Raw genomic sequence first — 19,864 nt, 5'->3', positions numbered from 1 at the left:
CAAAATATTTCGCCTTGGTACACTAAATACCTCGCCAAATATCGGAAGCTAACAAATTATAAATATAGTGTACACGTCAAAAATCTTATTGCTTTGGTCCAAGAAACCTCGCAACAAAAATATAGAACTTCGACATTAAGATACTCGGAGGCTTGCAACCTATTCGGTGAAAAAATAAAGATATCTCCTTACGGCAAGAGGAAAAATCTTCGAGATGGAAAAAACAGTACAAACTCTAGCCAGAAGGCTCGGGGGCTCCAACAATATAGAGCACTTTACAATATACAACAAATCTTTTCGGAAATCAAAAAAGATACAGACATAATGTTGTCCAATATAGTACAAATCAGTCAAAGCCTAAAATACTATCTATGGACAAGCCTCTGGTTGTTTTATGTTCAGCATAGGATCCCTTGACGAAGAATTCTGAGTCCATCCGAAGAAGCTCATCTATCATCGACTCGGCCACAGGAGTTACCATCTCATTGATTGTGTCAATATCATTTTTTCGCCGCGATTTCTTGGCCAGGCAATCAGCAACAATCTTCGTCAGGTCTAATTTTGGATGGCAAATATTTATCATAATCATGGCGAACCTCGCTCCAGCAGTTAATTGAGCTCGCACAAAATTATGAATGCGGGGAGCATCTCTGAATACCTCCAGCAATTCAGGAAGAGTTTTGGGAACTTCATTTCGAGGAAACAAAGTCTTGTAAACAATGGTTAATGTTGTCGTGCAAAAATTGAGAAATTCGCGCACTTGGCAAGCACGATCTTGAAACCTGACAATTTGCTGGGTTCGTTCAGGGGAGGCCCAGAATAAACAGCCATGATTAAGGGAAAGATTGACGAGAAGATTTGTTCTCTCGTTCACTCTTCGATCTTCGGCGGCAGCATCAAGAACCGAGCCTATTAAGCGACAAGGCAAGAAATTTAAAAGGGGGCACGACAAAATAAAAAGGAAGCATTGTGAGTTTGGAAAAACATACCTAACATATCTGTGCTAGCCTCCAACATTAGCTCGAGCATGCTATTTTCTCGGGTAATGGCTCCCTTTGCTTCCAATACAGCAGTATCCTTGGCAGCCATAGCCTCTTTGGCTTGTTGGAGAGCGAGTTTTTCTTGTTCGGATGCTTTTCGAGACTGTTCCATCATTGCCAGAGTTTGTTTCTTCATGGATTGAAGTTGCTGTCGAAGTTCTTGCAAATCCTCCGAGAAATGTTTGCTCGAAGAACCTTCAAGGGGGTCGTTATCAACTAGCATTTTCTTCGAGAAGGAAGAAGCAGGTGAAGCATCGGCAGAGCAAGGATTGGTCGAATAGTTATCAAATATTAACTGGAAAAGAAAGCGCCAGGATCAATGATAGTGCCAGAAGGAATTTCATTAATTTCTAGAAAAATTTACATAGACATTACAAAAGAAGTTTCTCCAAAAGGACTACCAGGATAATTGTCGCCACAGCTAAATTGGCGACAAAGGCAAAAGAGACAGAGAAAGCAAAAAACAAAGAGGCATGCAACTAGACCTCCGGCCTCGATGAGCTAGGAGTTGAAGATGGCTTGATCCCGAGATAGGCCAGAATTTTCTTCGTATTGGGTTTGGCTGCCTTGATCAAAGACCGCCATTTTGATTGCTCTATCTGCTCGGTGTCGCCAACCTTCATCCAGTCAACAGTTTGCTGGCTGTCAGCAACCAAGGCAACAGTGCTCTCGACAGCAATCTTCATGTTCTCCTGGCGCATTTTCAGCCCAAGGTCCTCTGATGGATTGAAGCTCTGAGCAAGGGCAAGGAAAGTCTTGGGCTCCTCTTTCTTCGGGAAGAAGTAGGGGAATAGCTTCGATAATCCTGCGTCAGCATTCACCACGCCTTCACGAATTTCGGATCCATGAAACTCCAGATAAGAAAGTGCGTCAAGAAGAGGATCATTGTCGGGATTCTCCAGATCAAACTCTTGGTTTGTTTGGCCTGCCACAGGAAATAAACGTTGGTCAAAAGCAAGAAAAAGCAGGTCCTATAAAAAATAGAAGAGATCGATAAAATTACCTTTGAAGCGCCGACTTTGCGAACTCAGGCGCTTGAGGATTCCCTTTTCACGAGCAGCCTGTGCGGCTTTGTGCTCATTTAATGCAGCCTCAGCATCCTCAAGTCTTTTCTGCAGCTCCTCGACACTAGCAGCTTTTGCTTTGGCTTCATCAGCCTCTGCTTTGGCTTCGCTAGCAACAAGTTCGGCTTTCTTGCGGGCCGCTTCACTTTGCTCCAGTTTTTGAGCAAGTGCGTCGGCACGCTTGCTGACCTCTGCAAGTTTCTCTGTCGAAATAAAAAGAAAGGTCAAAATTGCGACAAACAACAGGAGCAAGAAGTCAGAAATAACGACAGCAAAAAAGTTATTACCTTCAGTTCTGCTGGCATACTCACAGTACCCAATGAATTGGGATCCGATGCGGATAAGCTCTTTGATCATGGGCTGTCAAAGAAGAACACAGAAAGAGAAACATCGGTATGGAAAAAGAATGAAGGCGTAAAAAATCAAATAGAGGAAATATAGATATTGGCAAGAAAATTAAAAAACTTACATCATCCAAGAGCAGAGAAGAAGAGCTACCCAATTGAGGGGCAGGCTCAATGATCGTTTCAATCCTTGTCCTTTTTGGTGAAGGAGCAAGGGGGCTTGATGGCGGAGTAGTGGTGACGACATTTTGTTGAGGAGGCGAGGATTCTTCTCCTTCAACTAGCGTATCCGAAGCAAGTAAAGTATGTGACGTGCTCGTCCGAGGAGCCACGTCAAAAGTTGGTACTTCTTTCTCATCATCGCTGTGATTAAAAATCGACAGCATAAAAAGCAAGACAAGACAAAAATTTCGAGTACAGAAATAAGGAGAAATAAAAATGACTTACGAGCTGACGAGGGATTCAAGATAAGGATCATAAGTTGCCTTCTGACATGAAGGATCAACTTCTTCGGCTTTGGAAGTGCCGGAATCTTCGACGTCATTCCTCTTCCTTTTGCCCTTGGGAGAAACAGCGGGAGGAGGAGATAGTGCTGATGCAGTGCCTTCGGAAGATCCCGCAGATTTTCGAGAATCCACGGGTTCATTCACAAAAGACAGAGCTTCTTGATTGTCATCAGTGACAATGGCCCTTTCTTCGACTTCTCCACCTTCAGGAAGAGGAGGAAGCGAGACAAGGTCTGGATGATTCTGTGCAAAATAAAATAGGGAGAGACGTCAGAAAAGAAGTTACAAAAAAAGTTAGCAAAGCAACAACAAGACAATAGACAAAGATTACCTGGGGGAGTGGATTGGCGGCGCTAAATGGTTTTACACGACAAGAAGCAGGGACAGGATCTTTTTTGCTGAGAGATGAGATTTTTCGGACAAGCTTTTCCAAGTCTTTGACCTCCAAATCCACCGACAGCCGATCTTCATCCTTCTCGCCAGCATATTTCCAGAGAGGATACTTGCGAGCTTGAAGTGGCTGCACTCTAGTCCTAAGAAAGTATGCAGTGATTTGGATACCCGATAATTCTTTGCCGCGAGTATTTTGCAACTCGTGGATACGAGCCATCAAGGTTTCTGTCGACACCCTTTCTTCTTCGGTGGCCTCCACATCCCAGGAGCGGCGGCGAAAGATTTTCTCGGCGCCATCAAAAGGAGGGATGTTGTCCTCTGCACATCCATGGTTCTCCTCCTGAATGTACAACCACTTCTTGCGCCATCCTTGAACTGAGTCAGGAAGCTTGACATCGAAGTAGTCGACAGTGGGCCGAACAGAAATCACAACGCCGCCTATATTATAGGCGACATTGGGCGAGCCATTACGGCGGCAGAAGAAAATGCGCTTCCATAGCGCCCAGTTAGGCTGGACGCCAAGGAAGGCCTCGCACAAAGTGATGAAAATGGAAATATGGAGGATTGAATTTGGCGTGAGGTGGTGGAGTTGCAAACCGTAGATAAAAAGAAGTCCACGGAGAAAAGGATGAATGGGGGCGGAAAGACTGCGGATGAGGTGGTCGACAAAACTTACCCGGTACCCCATTGGAGGGGTTGGGTAGCTTTCCTCACGGGGGAAGCACAGTGCCTTGGGTTTCTTGCTGATCCCCAGCTTCTTCAGCATGTTGATGTCCTGAGTGGAAATCTTCGATCTCTCCCACTCTGCTGTCCCCAGATCCACGGCGGCCATGGAGGATTCCGGCGTGCTGTGCCTCGTCAATCGACGCGGTGGCATCAACAATGGCGCAAGGTTCGCAGCTTGGAGACGAGGAGCTTAGGTGGCTGTGGGTCGCAGGAGGAAGTTTGCAGATGAGAGCAGGAGGACGGCGCGAGCGGAAGTGCCCAAGGAGGAAGAAGACGAACTTATATAGGGGTGCGGTGAAACGACGAACCGTTGGATAAGGAAAATGTGTGACAGATGATAGCCACGTGGCAACAAGGGTAAAAAAGTAATTCAATGTTGGGGAAGTTACGGTGCGTGCGCCAGAAAAAGCGGAGGACGTGTGTCCCCCACTTGCACGACGTGTCAAGACAGTGGATTAATTGGGCCCGCATGGCAGCGAGAAAAGACTTGTCGCAAATTTTTGACAAGCAATCGTGGCTATCGTCAGCAACAACGTCATCTTGGCAGAAGAAAAAATTCGACTCAACAGCTTCATAAAAGGCGACACGGAAAAATAATGTTGAGCCTTTGATCAAATACAAGTTTTTGATCAAACGCTCGGGGGCTACTTTGGAAAAAAGAAAAAAGATCCAGAAAGACAAAATAGAAATGGCGTGAGCCTATGACCAAATACAAATATTTGTTCATAGCCTCGGGGGCTACTCCCATCGGGAGCGCTGTTCGCGCACCCGAGAAATTATAAAACTTCGGGAGATAAAAGAAAATATATCGGCATAAGGCGTGGAGCCTACACCCAAGTACAAGTCCTTGGCTGTAGCCTCGGGGGCTACTCCCATCGGGAACGCTGCTCGCGTGCCCGATGAAATTATAAAAAAGAAAGAAAGAAAGAGAAAAAGAAAGATAGAAGAGCAAAAGAGTATATTTCGAGTTATAATTAACTCTACATATACTCCCATCGGGAGAGCAATATAAGTCATCTTTGACTCGATAAAATGTGCCATTCCAACAGCCGAAAAAGCACTCGACAATATATTCTCAGAACGCCAAAGTTGCGATCAATTTCTGAATGCCGCAAATTGGCGAAGGTAAGACCCCAGATCCGTTCTGCTGGGCGTGGCATCGCCGAAGACTGCGCTCTGCTATTTTTATCCGTATCAACAGATACGAAGAAAAATCCTAACGGACGCGTTAGGTACCCGATAAATTTGCAAGAGTAGTTTTGGTTAGCAGAGAAAAGGCACTAAACAAAGTGTGACCAGGATACGGTGGATGTTTTGAACACAAGTACTAAACCCATCTGGAAGCAGACGTAGAGTACATAGCGGATAACCAACAGAGTTACATAGATAATATGGTTCTGAAATAACATATGTTTCCAAAATAACAAGCAGAAGATAAAGATTATATGCCTACATTTACTTCATGTAAGAAGGATTGCAAGAATACCCAAAAGTAGACAAAATAATATATATCCAAAACATTTCAGACATTATACCTGCTCCAGATTTACGCTGCCTCCTTGGGCGGTCCATTAGCCTGAGCTTTCTGTGGCAGTTGTCAGCACCTACAAACTACACGAGACTTGCATCGCCAGCCAATCTACCAAGAAAGCTGAATTTTAGACAGCAAAACAATGTTAAAAAGGAAACGAACTGTGGTCTTTTATCGGCTGCTAACAAAAATCATTGGCGGGTCAAACCATAAAACTATCAAAAAACGTAGCACATGTGCAAAAACGATTAGAAACTAATCAATAAGCTTGGCCCGGAAGAACCTGTTGTGCGCACATGAACAATTTACCAGCCATGTAATATTTAGAAAACAAAAGATTGAAAAACATGCCATCTGAAGCTACTCACCTAATTATAATCCAAGATAGAACATCGAACACACCTATCAATTCCCTTTTAGTTACAGTAAAAAAGAAACGATATTATAGCAAACAAAGACAAGCACATTGGTAGGCAGTAGTATACAGGAATCAAGATCCAAAACACATGTCAATTACCCATCTATATTCCTTCTACAAAGCATAACCATGATAAATTAGGCATCATTTACTGAAATAAATATTTTGCTGCAAGGGCATCGCTACTGAACAACCTAACTTGTGTAAGTGGTCAATTGCACAGTCAGTAGTCAGGACTATCTAAACAATATGCAAGGAAAATATACTTGCTACACAAAAAAAATTTTTACTACAGAAACGAAGATGTGAAGCAGAGAAATATTTGTTCAGATTCCCCACACAGCCATGGTCACCATATATTTGTTTAGGCAACGTACCTTGTGAACTGGATCTCATGAATGAACCTAGCATAAATCAAACAAAACACGATAATATGCCTGTCATGAGCATATTAGTTTATAGGCAAAACTCAAAGGCTTCAACTATTTTAGAAGATGCAATCTAAATCAAACATCATACAGATTTCAGAAAATACCCTCCTGTGAGCTGGAGAAGAAGTGCAGGCAACACAGATACACAACCAAATAAATCATAGTGGTCATATTTTAGCAATCTCATTAGTGTACTCTTAACATTAGGTTTTGTACACGCCTAACATGACCTTTCGTAACCCCAAATAGAGACAGAAAATTAATCGAACGAACATATCAATGGAGAACCTGCCAAGGTGGATAGAGATACCGGACACGATGGCCTGCCCTATGGAAGCAATGACGGGACGAAGAGTAGACAAAAGACATAGGTTTTGTGACTTTTGGCCTGACGTGTGATGCTCCTGCAGGCTGTAGTGGGGCAACCTAGTGAACCATCAACAACATGTGGTATAGGAGTGAGTTTTTTTAGAGACGCCTTGAACAAGAAAAACAACACAATAAACAGATACATGCAAGCAAACCAAGAAGTCAAGAAAAATAACAGGTGAACAGTACTTTTTATGCACAATAACCTACTTCCAGAGACACCAAATCAGAATACTTGCTTAGAGGAAGGGACTACAATAGAAACAGATCTTCTCCATAAATCATTATGACTAATAAACATTCCTATCCATAGCCTAACGTTTGCCAGTATAGTAGACCAAACACTTTATCTAGTCTAGAAATCGGTATGTGTTTGCCACCCAAAGAATATAAATGGAAATAGCTAGGATAGCAACATTAGCTGAATCAGAGTAAAACTACCTAAATTTGATCATAAGCCCTCTCATATCTGTTGATACACTTCTCTGCATTTTAAACTTACAGATGCAGGTTGCTAAATTTGTCAAACAACTACAGTGAGTGTAGGACAAATGTTTTAAGCATTTCAGCCACTAAAACAAGCTAGTATTATCACCACTCAGAAAGAAATGATCTGATAGATAACATGGTTGATTCTGAATCTTTCTAATCAAGTTGTGAAGAGGAGCAGATAACATGGCAATTGTGGCAAGCTGCTCTCTCATGTGTTTTTCAGGCAGCCCTCTTAAAGTTGTATGTTGCTAAATTTGTCAAATACACCAGGAATGAACATCAATTTACCATACTTGAGTTGGTGCCATAAAACTTCAGATTATTACATTGAGCTGATTGAACATACTCAAGTATGATATGTAACTGACCCAACATCCAGAGTACACATTCCAGGCTGCTGATGATCATCCTGGAGCTCCAAGCAAGCTATTCACCTGTCGCTTGAGGCATCGATTTAGTGACGCTCGAACATAACCTATGATCTATACGACAACCAAGAATAAAACCATTAGTTCCCGACGCATAACATGTGTGACTGCAATCATTAATCTGACATAGAAAAAACAAATAACCTAAAAGAGCTAAAAGATATATTGCACGTATAGTAGTAGTAATCCATCAGCAAGAAAGTTGCAGGGGGGCAGGAGCCTACCACATTAAGACTTTTTTAGTCATGCTGGAAGACAATTATTGACCTTCCCCATGCCCTTGCGACGGCATTTTCACAATACTTAACTTGTCGATTATATGCTGCATAAAAACCTGCACTTTCTGGTTGTTCCCAGGAACAAGAAAGAAGAGGACTAAAAAATTAGGACGCACTCAAGTTGTTCTCTAATAAAAAAATAATTAGAAACTGGATTAACTTAATGTGTACACATGGCACATATGTACACATGGCAAAAAATCAGACTATACAAGTTTGTAAGTTAGTTCGCCGAATTCTATACATGTAATGCCTGTTATACATAGTTAGCAACAGCAGTAAGCAAGATGAGGACTAACCAGTTGGAGTATAGATTAAAACATCTGCAAAAAAAATTGCACAATTAACTGTTATGACAGAACCACAACTTGGGTGTTCTGGCACATATGTCGCTGATTTCCAGGTAATTCTTTGCATCATATAAGGAACGAGTATACATACTATTATAAATGAATGTAGCAAAATGGAATTTGTGGTTACAATTACAGATAATTTTCATGGTTCAGCAAAATAATGTGGACTTGGATGAGTTTTTCTGTACAAGAAAGAAACCATATGTAAATAAAAACCTGTGTCACTCAAGTACTCTATGAAGCTAGCTTAATTTTTTCAGCACCACCACTTTTAAATAACTGAAAAGCTTTGAAGAAAAGATATGAACTCTACAAGGAATTAACTTAAACATCAAGTTTATAGGCAAATATTTTAAGTCTAGGGATCATAATTTTGCTGAACTCTGGAAGGCAGGATGATTAGATCGTGCAGTATTAGAGATTGAGCATGTATCGAGGAGAAACAGTGGAAAACATATAAATCCTATCCATGCAGAAATATCAAAAAAAATGCCGTTCCTAACATGGAGTAGTAACATAGAAAAGATCTGTATAGCCTCCTCGAAACATGAAAGTTAATTTGATCCAAAATTGCAAAATGCATGCTCGCAGCTGCAGGGATTTATTTGGTACTGACACCATACCTACAATCTATTTTATCTCTTCTACGCTCCATATAATGGACAATCTGGCCAGGAGCAGCGCTGGCATCTACAATAGCAGTTTTTCTTGATACTATTAAGCTTATTCCTCCACTCCATCGTAGCTATTATTAACCAGTAAACTTTTATAGAAAATATCAACCAGCACTTCCCTGCACCTTACTCTAGTGTATTCCCTTGGTGATTTAGTGGAGCGAAAATAAGTTGCAAACTACATAGTAGAAAGAATGGTATATTTAGCACCATTAGGAACCGAGTTCATCCATGAAATAGCAGGACTGCCGTCTCGAGTAAGAGTAAGTTCACGCTAGCCTGGCTGGGAACTCTCAGCCTGCAACATAACCAGAGAAAACCTATTATCCCATGTAAACAATTCATCGAACACCTGAGAAGCGCAAATAATGTGAAGCCATGGAAAATTGATCCAAACCAAATCAGCCTCAACATATGCAGTGGGAAAACATATCAATCCCTAAGGATTGGATGGGGAGAGAAAAATGTGAGCAAAAGGGAGAAGAGGAAGAGGAAAAGCCAAGAGCACCTTATCTGGCCTGGGGCAGTGAGGATGGATGTGCCAGCGCTGTGGCCTGGCTGCACATCAACCTCTACGCATTTGTCCTCATGGTGATGCCGCCAGGCCGATGAGGCATACAACCGTGGGAGCCTCGCATTTGTCCACCTCCTAGCCGGCCCGTCCCTTTATCTTTTGCGCCATAAGCAGATCGGGTGACCGCCTCCACATATCTTCTGCATCTGTTCGCTGGAAAAGAAAAGACCAGCAAGAACGCGTGAGATCGCTGGGAAAAAAAGAGCAAGAATGCGTGAGATGGGATCTGGTGTCCGTCCGGTAGGAGAGAGAAGAGGAGGCAACAAACCGATGCAGCCTCCGTCGTCCGCCAGCTGCTGCCGCCATTGTTGACCTCAATCCCACACCACGGCCGCCTACCATGCCATGATTTTCCACTGCCGCCAGATTTGTTTTGAGACAGAGATGGTGTGAGGTGGTGGTCTCACCCGGCTGCCGGTGCTCCAGATCGAGGTGGAGGACGGCGAAGCGCGGTGGAAGCTCGTGGCGGCTACCGTGCGGCCGACTGCTCCAGAGCAGGGGAAGAAGAGGAGAAGTGGTGTTCCCATGAAGACGACGACCGTGCCGCTCCACCTCGCAGCAATTTCATGACAAGGAGGTGGGGAGATGCGGGAGTGGGAGCTCCAAGCGAGCGCGGTGGACCCGGACTGGGGGAGAGGATGGGATCGAGGATTGGGTGGGCAGCGCCCCTACGCCCGCGATGGCACGCCGGACGAAGCTGACCTCTCCCGCAGCGACCGACGGGTGGACCCGGACGATGGTGAGGCCCACGAGCAGCCTGAGCCGGGTAACACACGACAATTGCATGGATTTATCTAGCTAGTGGACTAACGGGAGAGCAGCGGAGTGGAGATCTTTCCTCGTGTCCATGCGACGCGGCCGACCAAAGCCAACCTCACCCACAGCTACCGACGAGCGGGCCCGGACGATGGTTGGACCCATGAGCAGCCTGAGGCGGGTAGGACACGTCCATTGCATTGATTTATCTAGCAGGTTCTAAACCTACAAGCAACGGACGAGATTGGCCAGAATGTGCAGATCCGACGGCTCAGAAGCTAAGTGCCCTGTGAGACCCCCATGGGGGTGCATCAATTATACCTTTAGATACAGCTGAAAGGCATGGCACCTATAGCCGTTGTCTATCCATTATCTACGTTGCTCAGCGCCAATTCTGCACATCTTCACGCCAATATTTTTTTTTCTGCAAACTTAAGATTTGATATTTCGTAAGTCTATATGAATCAGAACAAATTTAATTTAATAAAACCAATAATATGTGTCTTTCACCAATTAAGGAATTAGATAGCCTTTTAACCCAACAAAGCTATCAAATTTACAAGTTGGAGAAATTCAATTCGGCACGTGGGAGCATATGCTCCTGCCACCGAAAAAACTTTTTGAAATGTCCAAAAAATTCAAACAAAATTTTTTGCACTTACGTATCGACATTCTATGTGCGCATATCAAGTTTCATGAAAATCCGACATTTTTTGTGACTTGTGTGAAAAAGACAAAGAAAACGTCACGTACAGAACCTTTTTTTCCACCAAAATTTATCTTTTTTACACATGACACTAAAAATGTAAGTTTTCCATAGAACCACTTTCTGAATGTGTAGAACTTCGAGATGTACTCATTAAATTTTGTGTCCAAATTTTTGAACTTTTTAAAAGTGTATTTTAAAAGAAATTTAAAACTGGGAGCATATGCTCCCAGGTGTTTCTTAGAAAAGTTGCAGCTAGCCATCACATCATGCATGGTAGGTGCATATAGCGTTCATGATTTTCATGACTGAGTTTTCATGAATTCTCTTGTTTTGGTTTTATGCATGCAATGTTTAACTGGGAAGAAAAGTAGACACTTTATTATCGCAATCTCCCAAGACTACAAATATCAGCAGCCTGACTGCAGATTCAACAGCCAAAGACACCATAAAATCGACGAAATTTTACACAGGCAAAAATGTTCTGATTGTTTAAATGGTTCGACATCCACAAGGTTACAACATCAGAAATGAAGCTCAGGGTTACCGCCATTGTGTTTCAGTTACTCACTGCTCGTGATTGTATGCATGAAAACAATATTACCAATTCTAGCTACATATTTACAATATTGACACCCATATGTAAGAACGAGGACAAGTTGCATTCTTGCTTATCATATGCACATCATCGTCTCCAAATCAAGAATCAAGGTAATCTAATAACATGTGTGATTCAGAAGTACTTGTAAATCTTCTATGTAGAATGTAAAATGTAATCGACATCCCCAAAAGTATATGCGTTTGGACTAACAAGGGATATTGGTCTGATTTTGTTCAACACCAAAACTGGAACTCTCTCCTCTTGAACAGCACACATACAGAAAAATCCACAGAATATACGACAGATTTGCTCCTGCAATGATCAGATTATTGGAAAACGATAAATTGTATCTCCTTTAAACATTTCATAAGCGGCTGGCTTGCCTGGACCAAGGATTTGCTACTGGACAGGGAGTAGTCAGTGTACCTGGACATAGATATAGGACGAGCTCAGAGGCACAGGGAGTAGTCAGTGTACCTGGACATAGATGTTGGCATGCCTCTTTTGGTACACAACAGCGGCGAGCCCTACCTCCGAGAAGGGGACCACAACCATGCCCGGTATTCATCTCGTTGCTCTCTCTGCAATGTTCACCGCTTGCTGCGGCTGCTCCTCCTCGGATGTAGACGTGGGCAGGGATGTGTCGACCGCAGGGGAGGGGACACTGCCACCTTCTCTCCGGTATCATCATCAGGCTCTAATATATTATTATATGTTTCTTCAGTATCTAGATGTATATCTTACCTTCCTTTGAAGGATCTTTACCATGAACTCACGGGCAAGTTGTTGTCTAGGTGCCGGTTCTAGAGGCCGGAGGAAAATGCTCTTGTCAAGAAGATCGCAAAATGCGTTTCCCTATTTATGGTATCTGAGATCTGTCTCAAACCCAAAAGACTATGGTAGGTAAAAATGCCTGACAATCAAAAAAAAATACAGTCAGCAAGAGTTTAACGTAAGGTGAAAAATAAGGCTAAATTCAGAAGAAAAAACAGGTTTCTTACCTTCACAACATATTCCAGAATGCCTGGCTTTGGTACATCGGCTGTCACATGACCACATCGCCGAAACAGGGTCGTATATATAGAAGATACACATCAATTGGAGTTTGGATCTACCACAAATATCACATCAAGTCGTGAAAACAGAATTATTTTAACCCAACAAAAGATAAAGCAAATATAAAATATGTGCACATGGTTTTAGATAGCAATGATAAGTCTATTTTCAAGGAGTCTATAACTAACCTCAACATAAAAAACATGGGCTCCATAAGAAAAGGATTAGTCATCAGAAAGGCTGAGTAGACCACCGGGCTGTGGGGATTATTTGACCACCACCACGGTGCTATCTGGAGCGTTGTTTGCATTTAAGATCATGGACTTCTCTAGCACCCCCACTGAAACCTGTGATTAGGGCAATAAATAAAATGATTAAGGCAATGACAAAGTTTCTGGATGAACTTTGAATTAACAGAACAGCGGAGTGCCCTACCCTTGGACAAATGAATCTTAGAGTGCATTCAGAAAGTTCTTATCCACCTCAACAGAAAGAGAGTCATATGATAGAATGGTAGGACACTGCATGTCAAAATAAGTTTTGTTCAGTCCACAAAATGATAGGATTATAATACAGATGAAACAATAAACTGATGATCTGGTAGAACGTTTGTTTGCACATGAGTACATGAACAACTCAGCATCTATTGTAAACACGAAATCAGTAGGCTGGCGGGATTCATACAACACTAATAAAATAGATGAGAGAACTCGACTAATAATCAGTGGGCTTCAGGTACATGATGGCGGTGAGCCCTACCGCCGATAGCGTGACCACGCCTGCTATTCATGTCGTTGCGCTCTCCACGATGTTCACCGCTGCAGTTTCTGATCCAGGTCATGATGCAACCGGCCCGGTTTGGCCCTAGGGTTGGACCTCCAAACCTTTTAGAAAAACAGAGGTCCACGGTTCGCAGATCCTCTCCTTGTAGGGTAAAGGGGTATCCAAGGTTTGCCCCTAGCTAGCTAGTACAACGTTGTCGTACCATAGCCGCTGAGCTATATGGCGCTAGATTGATGGTGGGGATTTCCCAACGCTCTCAAGAATACAAGGAACGGGGATGTAGGAGTTGCAGTTCCCGCAAGGCCGCAGCCGCCAGCACATGCTTCTTGTTCCTCGTCGTCGCTACCTCCCCCGCGGGATCCACTTGCTTCATGCAGCCGTCTCCGGGGCGGCGCCGGCGGCGGTGCTCGCAGGCGGGCGTGGCGGCGGCGATACAGAGGGAGAGAGAGGGCGCGGGAGAACCTGTGGCTCACCCTTGTGCTGCCGGGAAGGTCGGCGACGGCTGGGGAGGTCGAAATCGACGGCGGCGTCAGTGACCGGCGTCGGGGAAGATGGGCTCGGCGGCGTCGATTCCGGGCGTCCCAGCTTGACGGGGAGGACGAGGTGGTGACGATGGTGTGGACGGCTTGGCTCGTCGGGGCTCCAAACCGTGCGGACCCCTTTCTTTTCCGGCGAGCATGCGTCAATTGCTGTACGGGAGTTTTGCTTCGATGGCGCAACAATGAAGACGATGCGGCCGACGCCTTCGTATCGAGGAGCTGTTCGACCCTGGGGATTTGTCGATCCTTGTCAAGGGAGTGGATGCCGGGGGCTCAGAACGGAGGGAACGCTGAAGCCTTCTCTCTAGCATCCTCGTCGTCGGGCAGCAGGAGCTATGGAAGTGGAACAGAAAGCAGGGGATAGGCGCGATGTAGTGCCGCCGCCAAGTTCACGCCGTCACCCAGGGGGAGAGAGCCATAGTTTTGGGGCAATCGAAGAAGCGTAGGTTTTAATGGGCCTGGCCCATGTGGACGACCTGCGACGAAGCGCGACGACGCATGACGAAGGGAAACAACTTACCCTCTGATGACGGAACACCTTCCTGTTTTTTTAAGTATAAGTAGAGACTAACACAAAACCCGTGCGTTGCCACGGCGCCACATTTAAAAGATACACCACCTCATATTTTATTTTTGAGTCCTTACTCATTGCATATAGGTATAGATATGTTTACATTGATTACTTCTAAAAAACCACGAAAATTGCCGTATTTTTGTAGTATATTTCAACCCTCCAATGTAAAAAATAAATAGAAAAAGGATAAATGAAAAATCTTTTTACATGGCCGAATCCACCGTGTTCCCTTTTTTTTTTAACTCGCGAAGTATCCCAAGATCGGTCGAGGTAACCTAGGCTAAGCTTCCGCATCTTCTAAACCTGCGTACTAATTGTAACTATCTTTACTATTAAATGGGAGTTGGTCGTTTGACACTCAACGCACTTTGGTGGTCGTCATTGAAAGCATCCTATCCGTTCAAACTAATCCTACGGTCTCCGTTTGACATACCGCAACAATCATGGAAACAATCGATCACGCTACGAATTAATAAGGAAACAATCTGACAGCCTTCTTTAACGCTCATGCCGTCAATCAACCACGATACAAATAATTAGGAAACAAAATCAGGGGCATTTCCTTACTTGGTTTCCTAGGAATTCATTACCTAAAAAAATATTTGTTTATTCATAGCGTGATCGATTGTTGCAGGATTGCTACCTTGTTGATTAGTTGCAGGGACAATTCCGGGTCTGCAGCTAGAACTACAGTTGCGGGAATGCAGAAGGTAGCAATCCTCATTCACATCGTTCAGTTTTACTTATTTCTTAGAAGCCCAAACAAGATTCACATTTTGCTGGTGGCTACAGTGCAAGTGTTATGGCACAAGAGATACTTTTACATGAGTGGGTGCAAGAAAGTGTTTAACATCAACTGTTGTGAACTTTCGATATATTTTAATCGCTGAATGTGATGTCTGTTTGACAATGTGTCTGTATTATTTGTGGTTTGTTTACTTGCTAAAGCCACTAAAAAAATGTGTTGTTGCACAATTACTACAGGGACAATGTGAAGCTAATCCCTGAGATTTTAGTGAAAGCTAAACCAATGGATCTGGTTGGTGGTGAGCGATTGATCTTTTTCTTTACAAACTATGCATCTGCCATAGTGCCAAGTTTGTCCCTAAGCAGCGTTCACCTTGAAAGTAAGGGCATGCCGTGTTAGGATAGCCTTACACAGCACAACATTGCCAGCTGCTTGCCCGAGCAGAACCAATGCCATTTTACAAGAAGATATGTCAGGTAATTTACAAGTTTTTACGCTGGTTCAATTTAGTCATGTGACGTTTTTCACAGTGAATTTACATGGTGCAGATTTCTTCTATTTCTCTCAGAATTTGTCCATTAAAGCTCCAAGTTATTACCATTTATTTCGCTTGATAGCTTTCTATCTTTCATTCTTGAGGTATTCGTTCGTTGTTAACGTTCCAAAATTAGGTCTTTTTTGTTTTCAGTATATGGGTGGTATATTGCATGACAGTGCTGCAAAAACTAAGATATAAACATAATCTGAAGGTTATTGAATATATGCATTAGCTCTGTTTAGTAAGTGCTTCTTTCCTGACAGTTTTATTTTTTTATTTTTGTTGCTTATCAACAATCTCTGCAACAGGAGAGTACAAAAATATAATCGAGTGAGGGCTAGCTACAACACCGGGCATTCTCTTTTGGAGACCATTTAAGTATTTGGTGGTGGATCTGAATTACAGCGGACACCTAAGTCGGAAGAATTCAAGCCCATATTTGTATGCACCTCATCCATGTTTCTTGTTTTCTTGGTGAATCTTTACTATTAAATGGAAGTTGGTCGTTTGACACTCAACGCACTTTGGTGGTCATCATTGAAAGCATCCTATCCGTCCAAACTAATCCTACGGTCTCCGTTTGACATACCGCAACAATCATGGAAACAATCGATCACGCTACGAATTAATAAGGAAACAATCTGACAGCCTTCTTTAACGCTCATGCCGTCAATCAATCACGATACAAATAATTAGGAAACAAAATCAGGGGCATTTCCTTACTTGGTTTCCTAGGAATTCATTACCTAAAAAAATATTTGTTTATGCATAGCGTGATCGATTGTTGCAGGATTGCTACCTTGTTGATTAGTTGCAGGGACAATTCCGGGTCTGCAGCTAGAACTACAGTTGCAGGAATGCACAAGGTAGCAATCCTCATTCACATTGTTCAGTTTTACTTATTTCTTAGAAGCCCAAACAAGATTCACATTTTGCTGGTGGCTACAGTGCAAGTGTTATGGCACAAGAGATACTTTTACATGAGTGGGTGCAAGAAAGTGTTTAACATCAACTGTTGTGAACTTTCGATATATTTTAATCGCTGAATGTGATGTCTGTTTGACAATGTGTCTGTATTATTTGCGGTTTGTTTACTTGCTAAAGCTACTAAAAAAATGTGTTGTTGCACAATTACTACAGGGACAATGTGAAGCTAATCCCTGAGATTTTAGTGAAAGCTAAACCAATGGATCTGGTTGGTGGTGAGCGATTGATCTTTTTCTTTACAAACTATGCATCTGCCATAGTGCCAAGTTTGTCCCTAAGCAGCGTTCACCTTGAAAGTAAGGGCATGCCATGTTAGGATAGCCTTACACAGCACAACATTGCCAGCTGCTTGCCCGAGCAGAACCAATGCCATTTTACAAGAAGGTATGTCAGGTAATTTACAAGTTTTTACGCTGGTTCAATTTAGTCATGTGAAGTTTTTCACAGTGAATTTACATGGTGCAGATTTCTTCTATTTCTCTCAGAATTTGTCCATTAAAGCTCCAAGTTATTACCATTTATTTCGCTTGATAGCTTTCTATCTTTCATTCTTGAGGTATTCGTTCGTTGTTAACGTTCCAAAATTAGGTCTTTTTTGTTTTCAGTATATGGGTGGTATATTGCATGACAGTGCTGCAAAAACTAAGATATAAACATAATCTGAAGGTTATTGAATATATGCATTAGCTCTGTTTAGTAAGTGCTTCTTTCCTGACAGTTTTATTTTTTTATTTTTGTTGCTTATCAACAATCTCTGCAACAGGAGAGTACAAAAATATAATTGAGTGAGGGCTAGCTACAACACCGGGCATTCTCTTTTGGAGACCATTTAAGTATTTGGTGGTGGATCTGAATTACAGCGGACACCTAAGCCGGAAGAATTCAAGCCCATATTTGTATGCACCTCATCCATGTTTCTTGTTTTCTTGGTGAATGTATTTAGGATTTCGGTTTTGATCATGTTTCTTTAGGAGGATCAAATCAAATGAAAATTATCTAGAATGGGAATGCAATGTACAGTAACAAAAAAATGGGAAGGGCCAACCATGATAGGAAAAAAATACAAAGAAGGGAATAATAAATTTAAAAGGAAGAACCAAAAAATTCACCGTGTGTGTTTATGTATGTTTTTTTCAGAAAAGGTTGTCCACTGTGCAGTATTAACTCGAGATGTTGCACTTATCTTAGGGTTAATCGGAGATGAACTTCTTCAGCAAATGTGGTGATGCAAATAGATATCTTTGAGTACTTATCTGATGCTGACTGGATTCTCCGATAGAGAAAATTAAACCGGCTGCTGAGAGAAACTAATATAGTTGAGATCATGCATACAATATTTCCTCCATCAAAAAGGGACTTCGGGGATATTTACGTCTTCTTTGAATTGATGAATGCATACCTGCAGAAAGTAATCAAGGTCAATAATGAATTAACCAAGGAGCACCATCTATTCTATCTATCTAATGCTATGCGCACCGAAATTTATTCTTGCGGGTATGTTTCTTTTTTTCAAACTGTTTTTGTTTCAATTTCTTAGATGTTACGTTTCCTACGAGTCTTCAAGTTTGTACAAAGGGGCATAGATAAACGAGAATCATTATTGTTACAGAAGTACACCCAAATATCTTGTACTTATTAACTTGTTTTTTTGTAATAGAGAAATATATAATAAATGTATCCCAGCACAATACTCCCATTTAAAGTTGTACAAAAGTATGTGATCAACACTTCAGCGTATAGGAAATGCTCTAGATCTTTGCATGCTAAGGAATATCCTTGTTTGGACAATTGATCATTAGGGGAGCAAAAAACCCAGCTTTATGCTTCTTCAAGCATTCTAATGGATTTTATTTCAATCTCTCCTATTACTCTATATTCGGGATGATCAACCAGCAGCTTTCAATCGTGGAAAACCAACAACCCCTCTTTTATGTCGGACCTGCACAAAGGATATTAGACAGAGACCCCATACTTGATCGAAGTTGCTACCAATTCCCTTCTCTAAATTTTGTCATCGTGGTTACACAAGCAAATTAATAAAGCATACAAAATTCTAGATTGTCGCTTCAAATCCAAGATAATCCTATAAGGCTGAAAATGGATACACACCATATAGTCAGCCCAAACTCGGTTCCACAAAAAACTTGTAATTACTATGTTTTTTTGTTGGTTCACTTTGGTTGACATAGCAGCAAATCTAACTTTACATTGTTTTTTCTGAACCAGGAAAGTATCAAAGGGTACAAAAATATATAGAGGACCTCAGAAAAAGAAAATTAGAACATGTCCCTCACTCTTTGCAACCAGGACCTAAAAACGGTGCAATCAAGTCCTTCACCACAGAATATTGGACTTGTAGAGAAAGGGAATTAAAGAATTGTGGTGAGCTACTTCTGCAAGAGGCGGTGCTATATGTTTTTCCTTCTTGTGTACTTTTGATTCAGAACCTTGAAATCCGAAGGATCACTCGCTACAGGTCACTTCAATTCTGCAAGCAATTATCTTATTGTACAGGTTGTACTAACCCTTACTGCAGGTGATGTGAGGGGTCACTACAATTACCTCGTAGGGGGTAGAATGATAGATTATATTTTAGCTCCGTATTCTATAAAATAGAGTCTGTTTGAAAATTAAGTTTGAAATTTTATTAAACTAACAACTTTTTCTAGGTTTCTTTGCCTGTTCATTTTGAGGAGACAAAAGACTATCAAAATAATGTGATTTACTTGTAAAAAGGTTTGCCCAATTTCAATTTGTTTGACCACTGTTTTTAGATTTTGTCCTAGATTTATTTTGATAATGGTGATTCTATATTTCTTTATGTTATCCTATACACAAAATGGCGACTGTTGCTTTAGTAGGGGGACTAGGGAATGCATTGGTGATATTGTTGGAGGGGATGAGTATGATCGGATGATAATACCGAGAACAAAAATTATAGACCCGTAGCAACGC

General features: G+C 42.1%; 1 protein-coding gene and 1 long non-coding RNA gene across 5 annotated transcripts; both read right to left on the bottom strand.

The window, feature by feature from the left end:
• Positions 1-950: 950 nt before the first annotated feature.
• On the bottom strand, positions 951-11,174 carry LOC127333242 (uncharacterized). 2 transcript variants are annotated; one of them, XM_071826129.1, is made up of 10 exons: positions 9,890-11,174; positions 9,556-9,774; positions 7,967-9,345; positions 7,661-7,796; positions 3,286-6,879; positions 2,896-3,197; positions 2,574-2,811; positions 2,392-2,464; positions 2,044-2,307; positions 951-1,965 (listed from the first exon to the last, which is right to left on the bottom strand). In XM_071826129.1, exons 5-10 carry the CDS (start codon positions 4,222-4,224, stop codon positions 1,520-1,522), a joined length of 2,262 nt encoding a protein of 753 aa, XP_071682230.1. In that variant the 5' UTR covers positions 4,225-6,879; positions 7,661-7,796; positions 7,967-9,345; positions 9,556-9,774; positions 9,890-11,174; the 3' UTR covers positions 951-1,519. The 2 variants fall into 2 exon arrangements, with proteins under 2 accessions (XP_071682230.1, XP_071682231.1); XM_071826130.1 differs by having other exon boundaries at positions 7,683-7,796.
• Positions 11,175-11,424: 250 nt separating this feature from the next.
• LOC127330122 (uncharacterized) lies at positions 11,425-14,451 on the bottom strand. Of its 3 annotated transcripts, none has more exons than XR_007869132.2 (6): positions 13,997-14,451; positions 13,176-13,261; positions 12,929-13,087; positions 12,686-12,795; positions 12,111-12,597; positions 11,425-11,996 (listed from the first exon to the last, which is right to left on the bottom strand). It is a non-coding gene; the product is annotated as an uncharacterized lncRNA (long non-coding RNA). The 3 variants fall into 3 exon arrangements; XR_007869133.2 differs by having other exon boundaries at positions 11,425-12,355; positions 12,429-12,597; XR_007869131.2 differs by having other exon boundaries at positions 11,425-12,597.
• Between the last annotated feature and the right edge of the window lie 5,413 nt (positions 14,452-19,864).

Source organism: Lolium perenne, chromosome 2 (genome assembly GCF_019359855.2).
Source record: "Lolium perenne isolate Kyuss_39 chromosome 2, Kyuss_2.0, whole genome shotgun sequence".
In the NCBI taxonomy this organism is placed as follows: Eukaryota; Viridiplantae; Streptophyta; class Magnoliopsida; order Poales; family Poaceae; genus Lolium; species Lolium perenne.
This window is presented reverse-complemented; position numbering and strand designations above follow the sequence as displayed.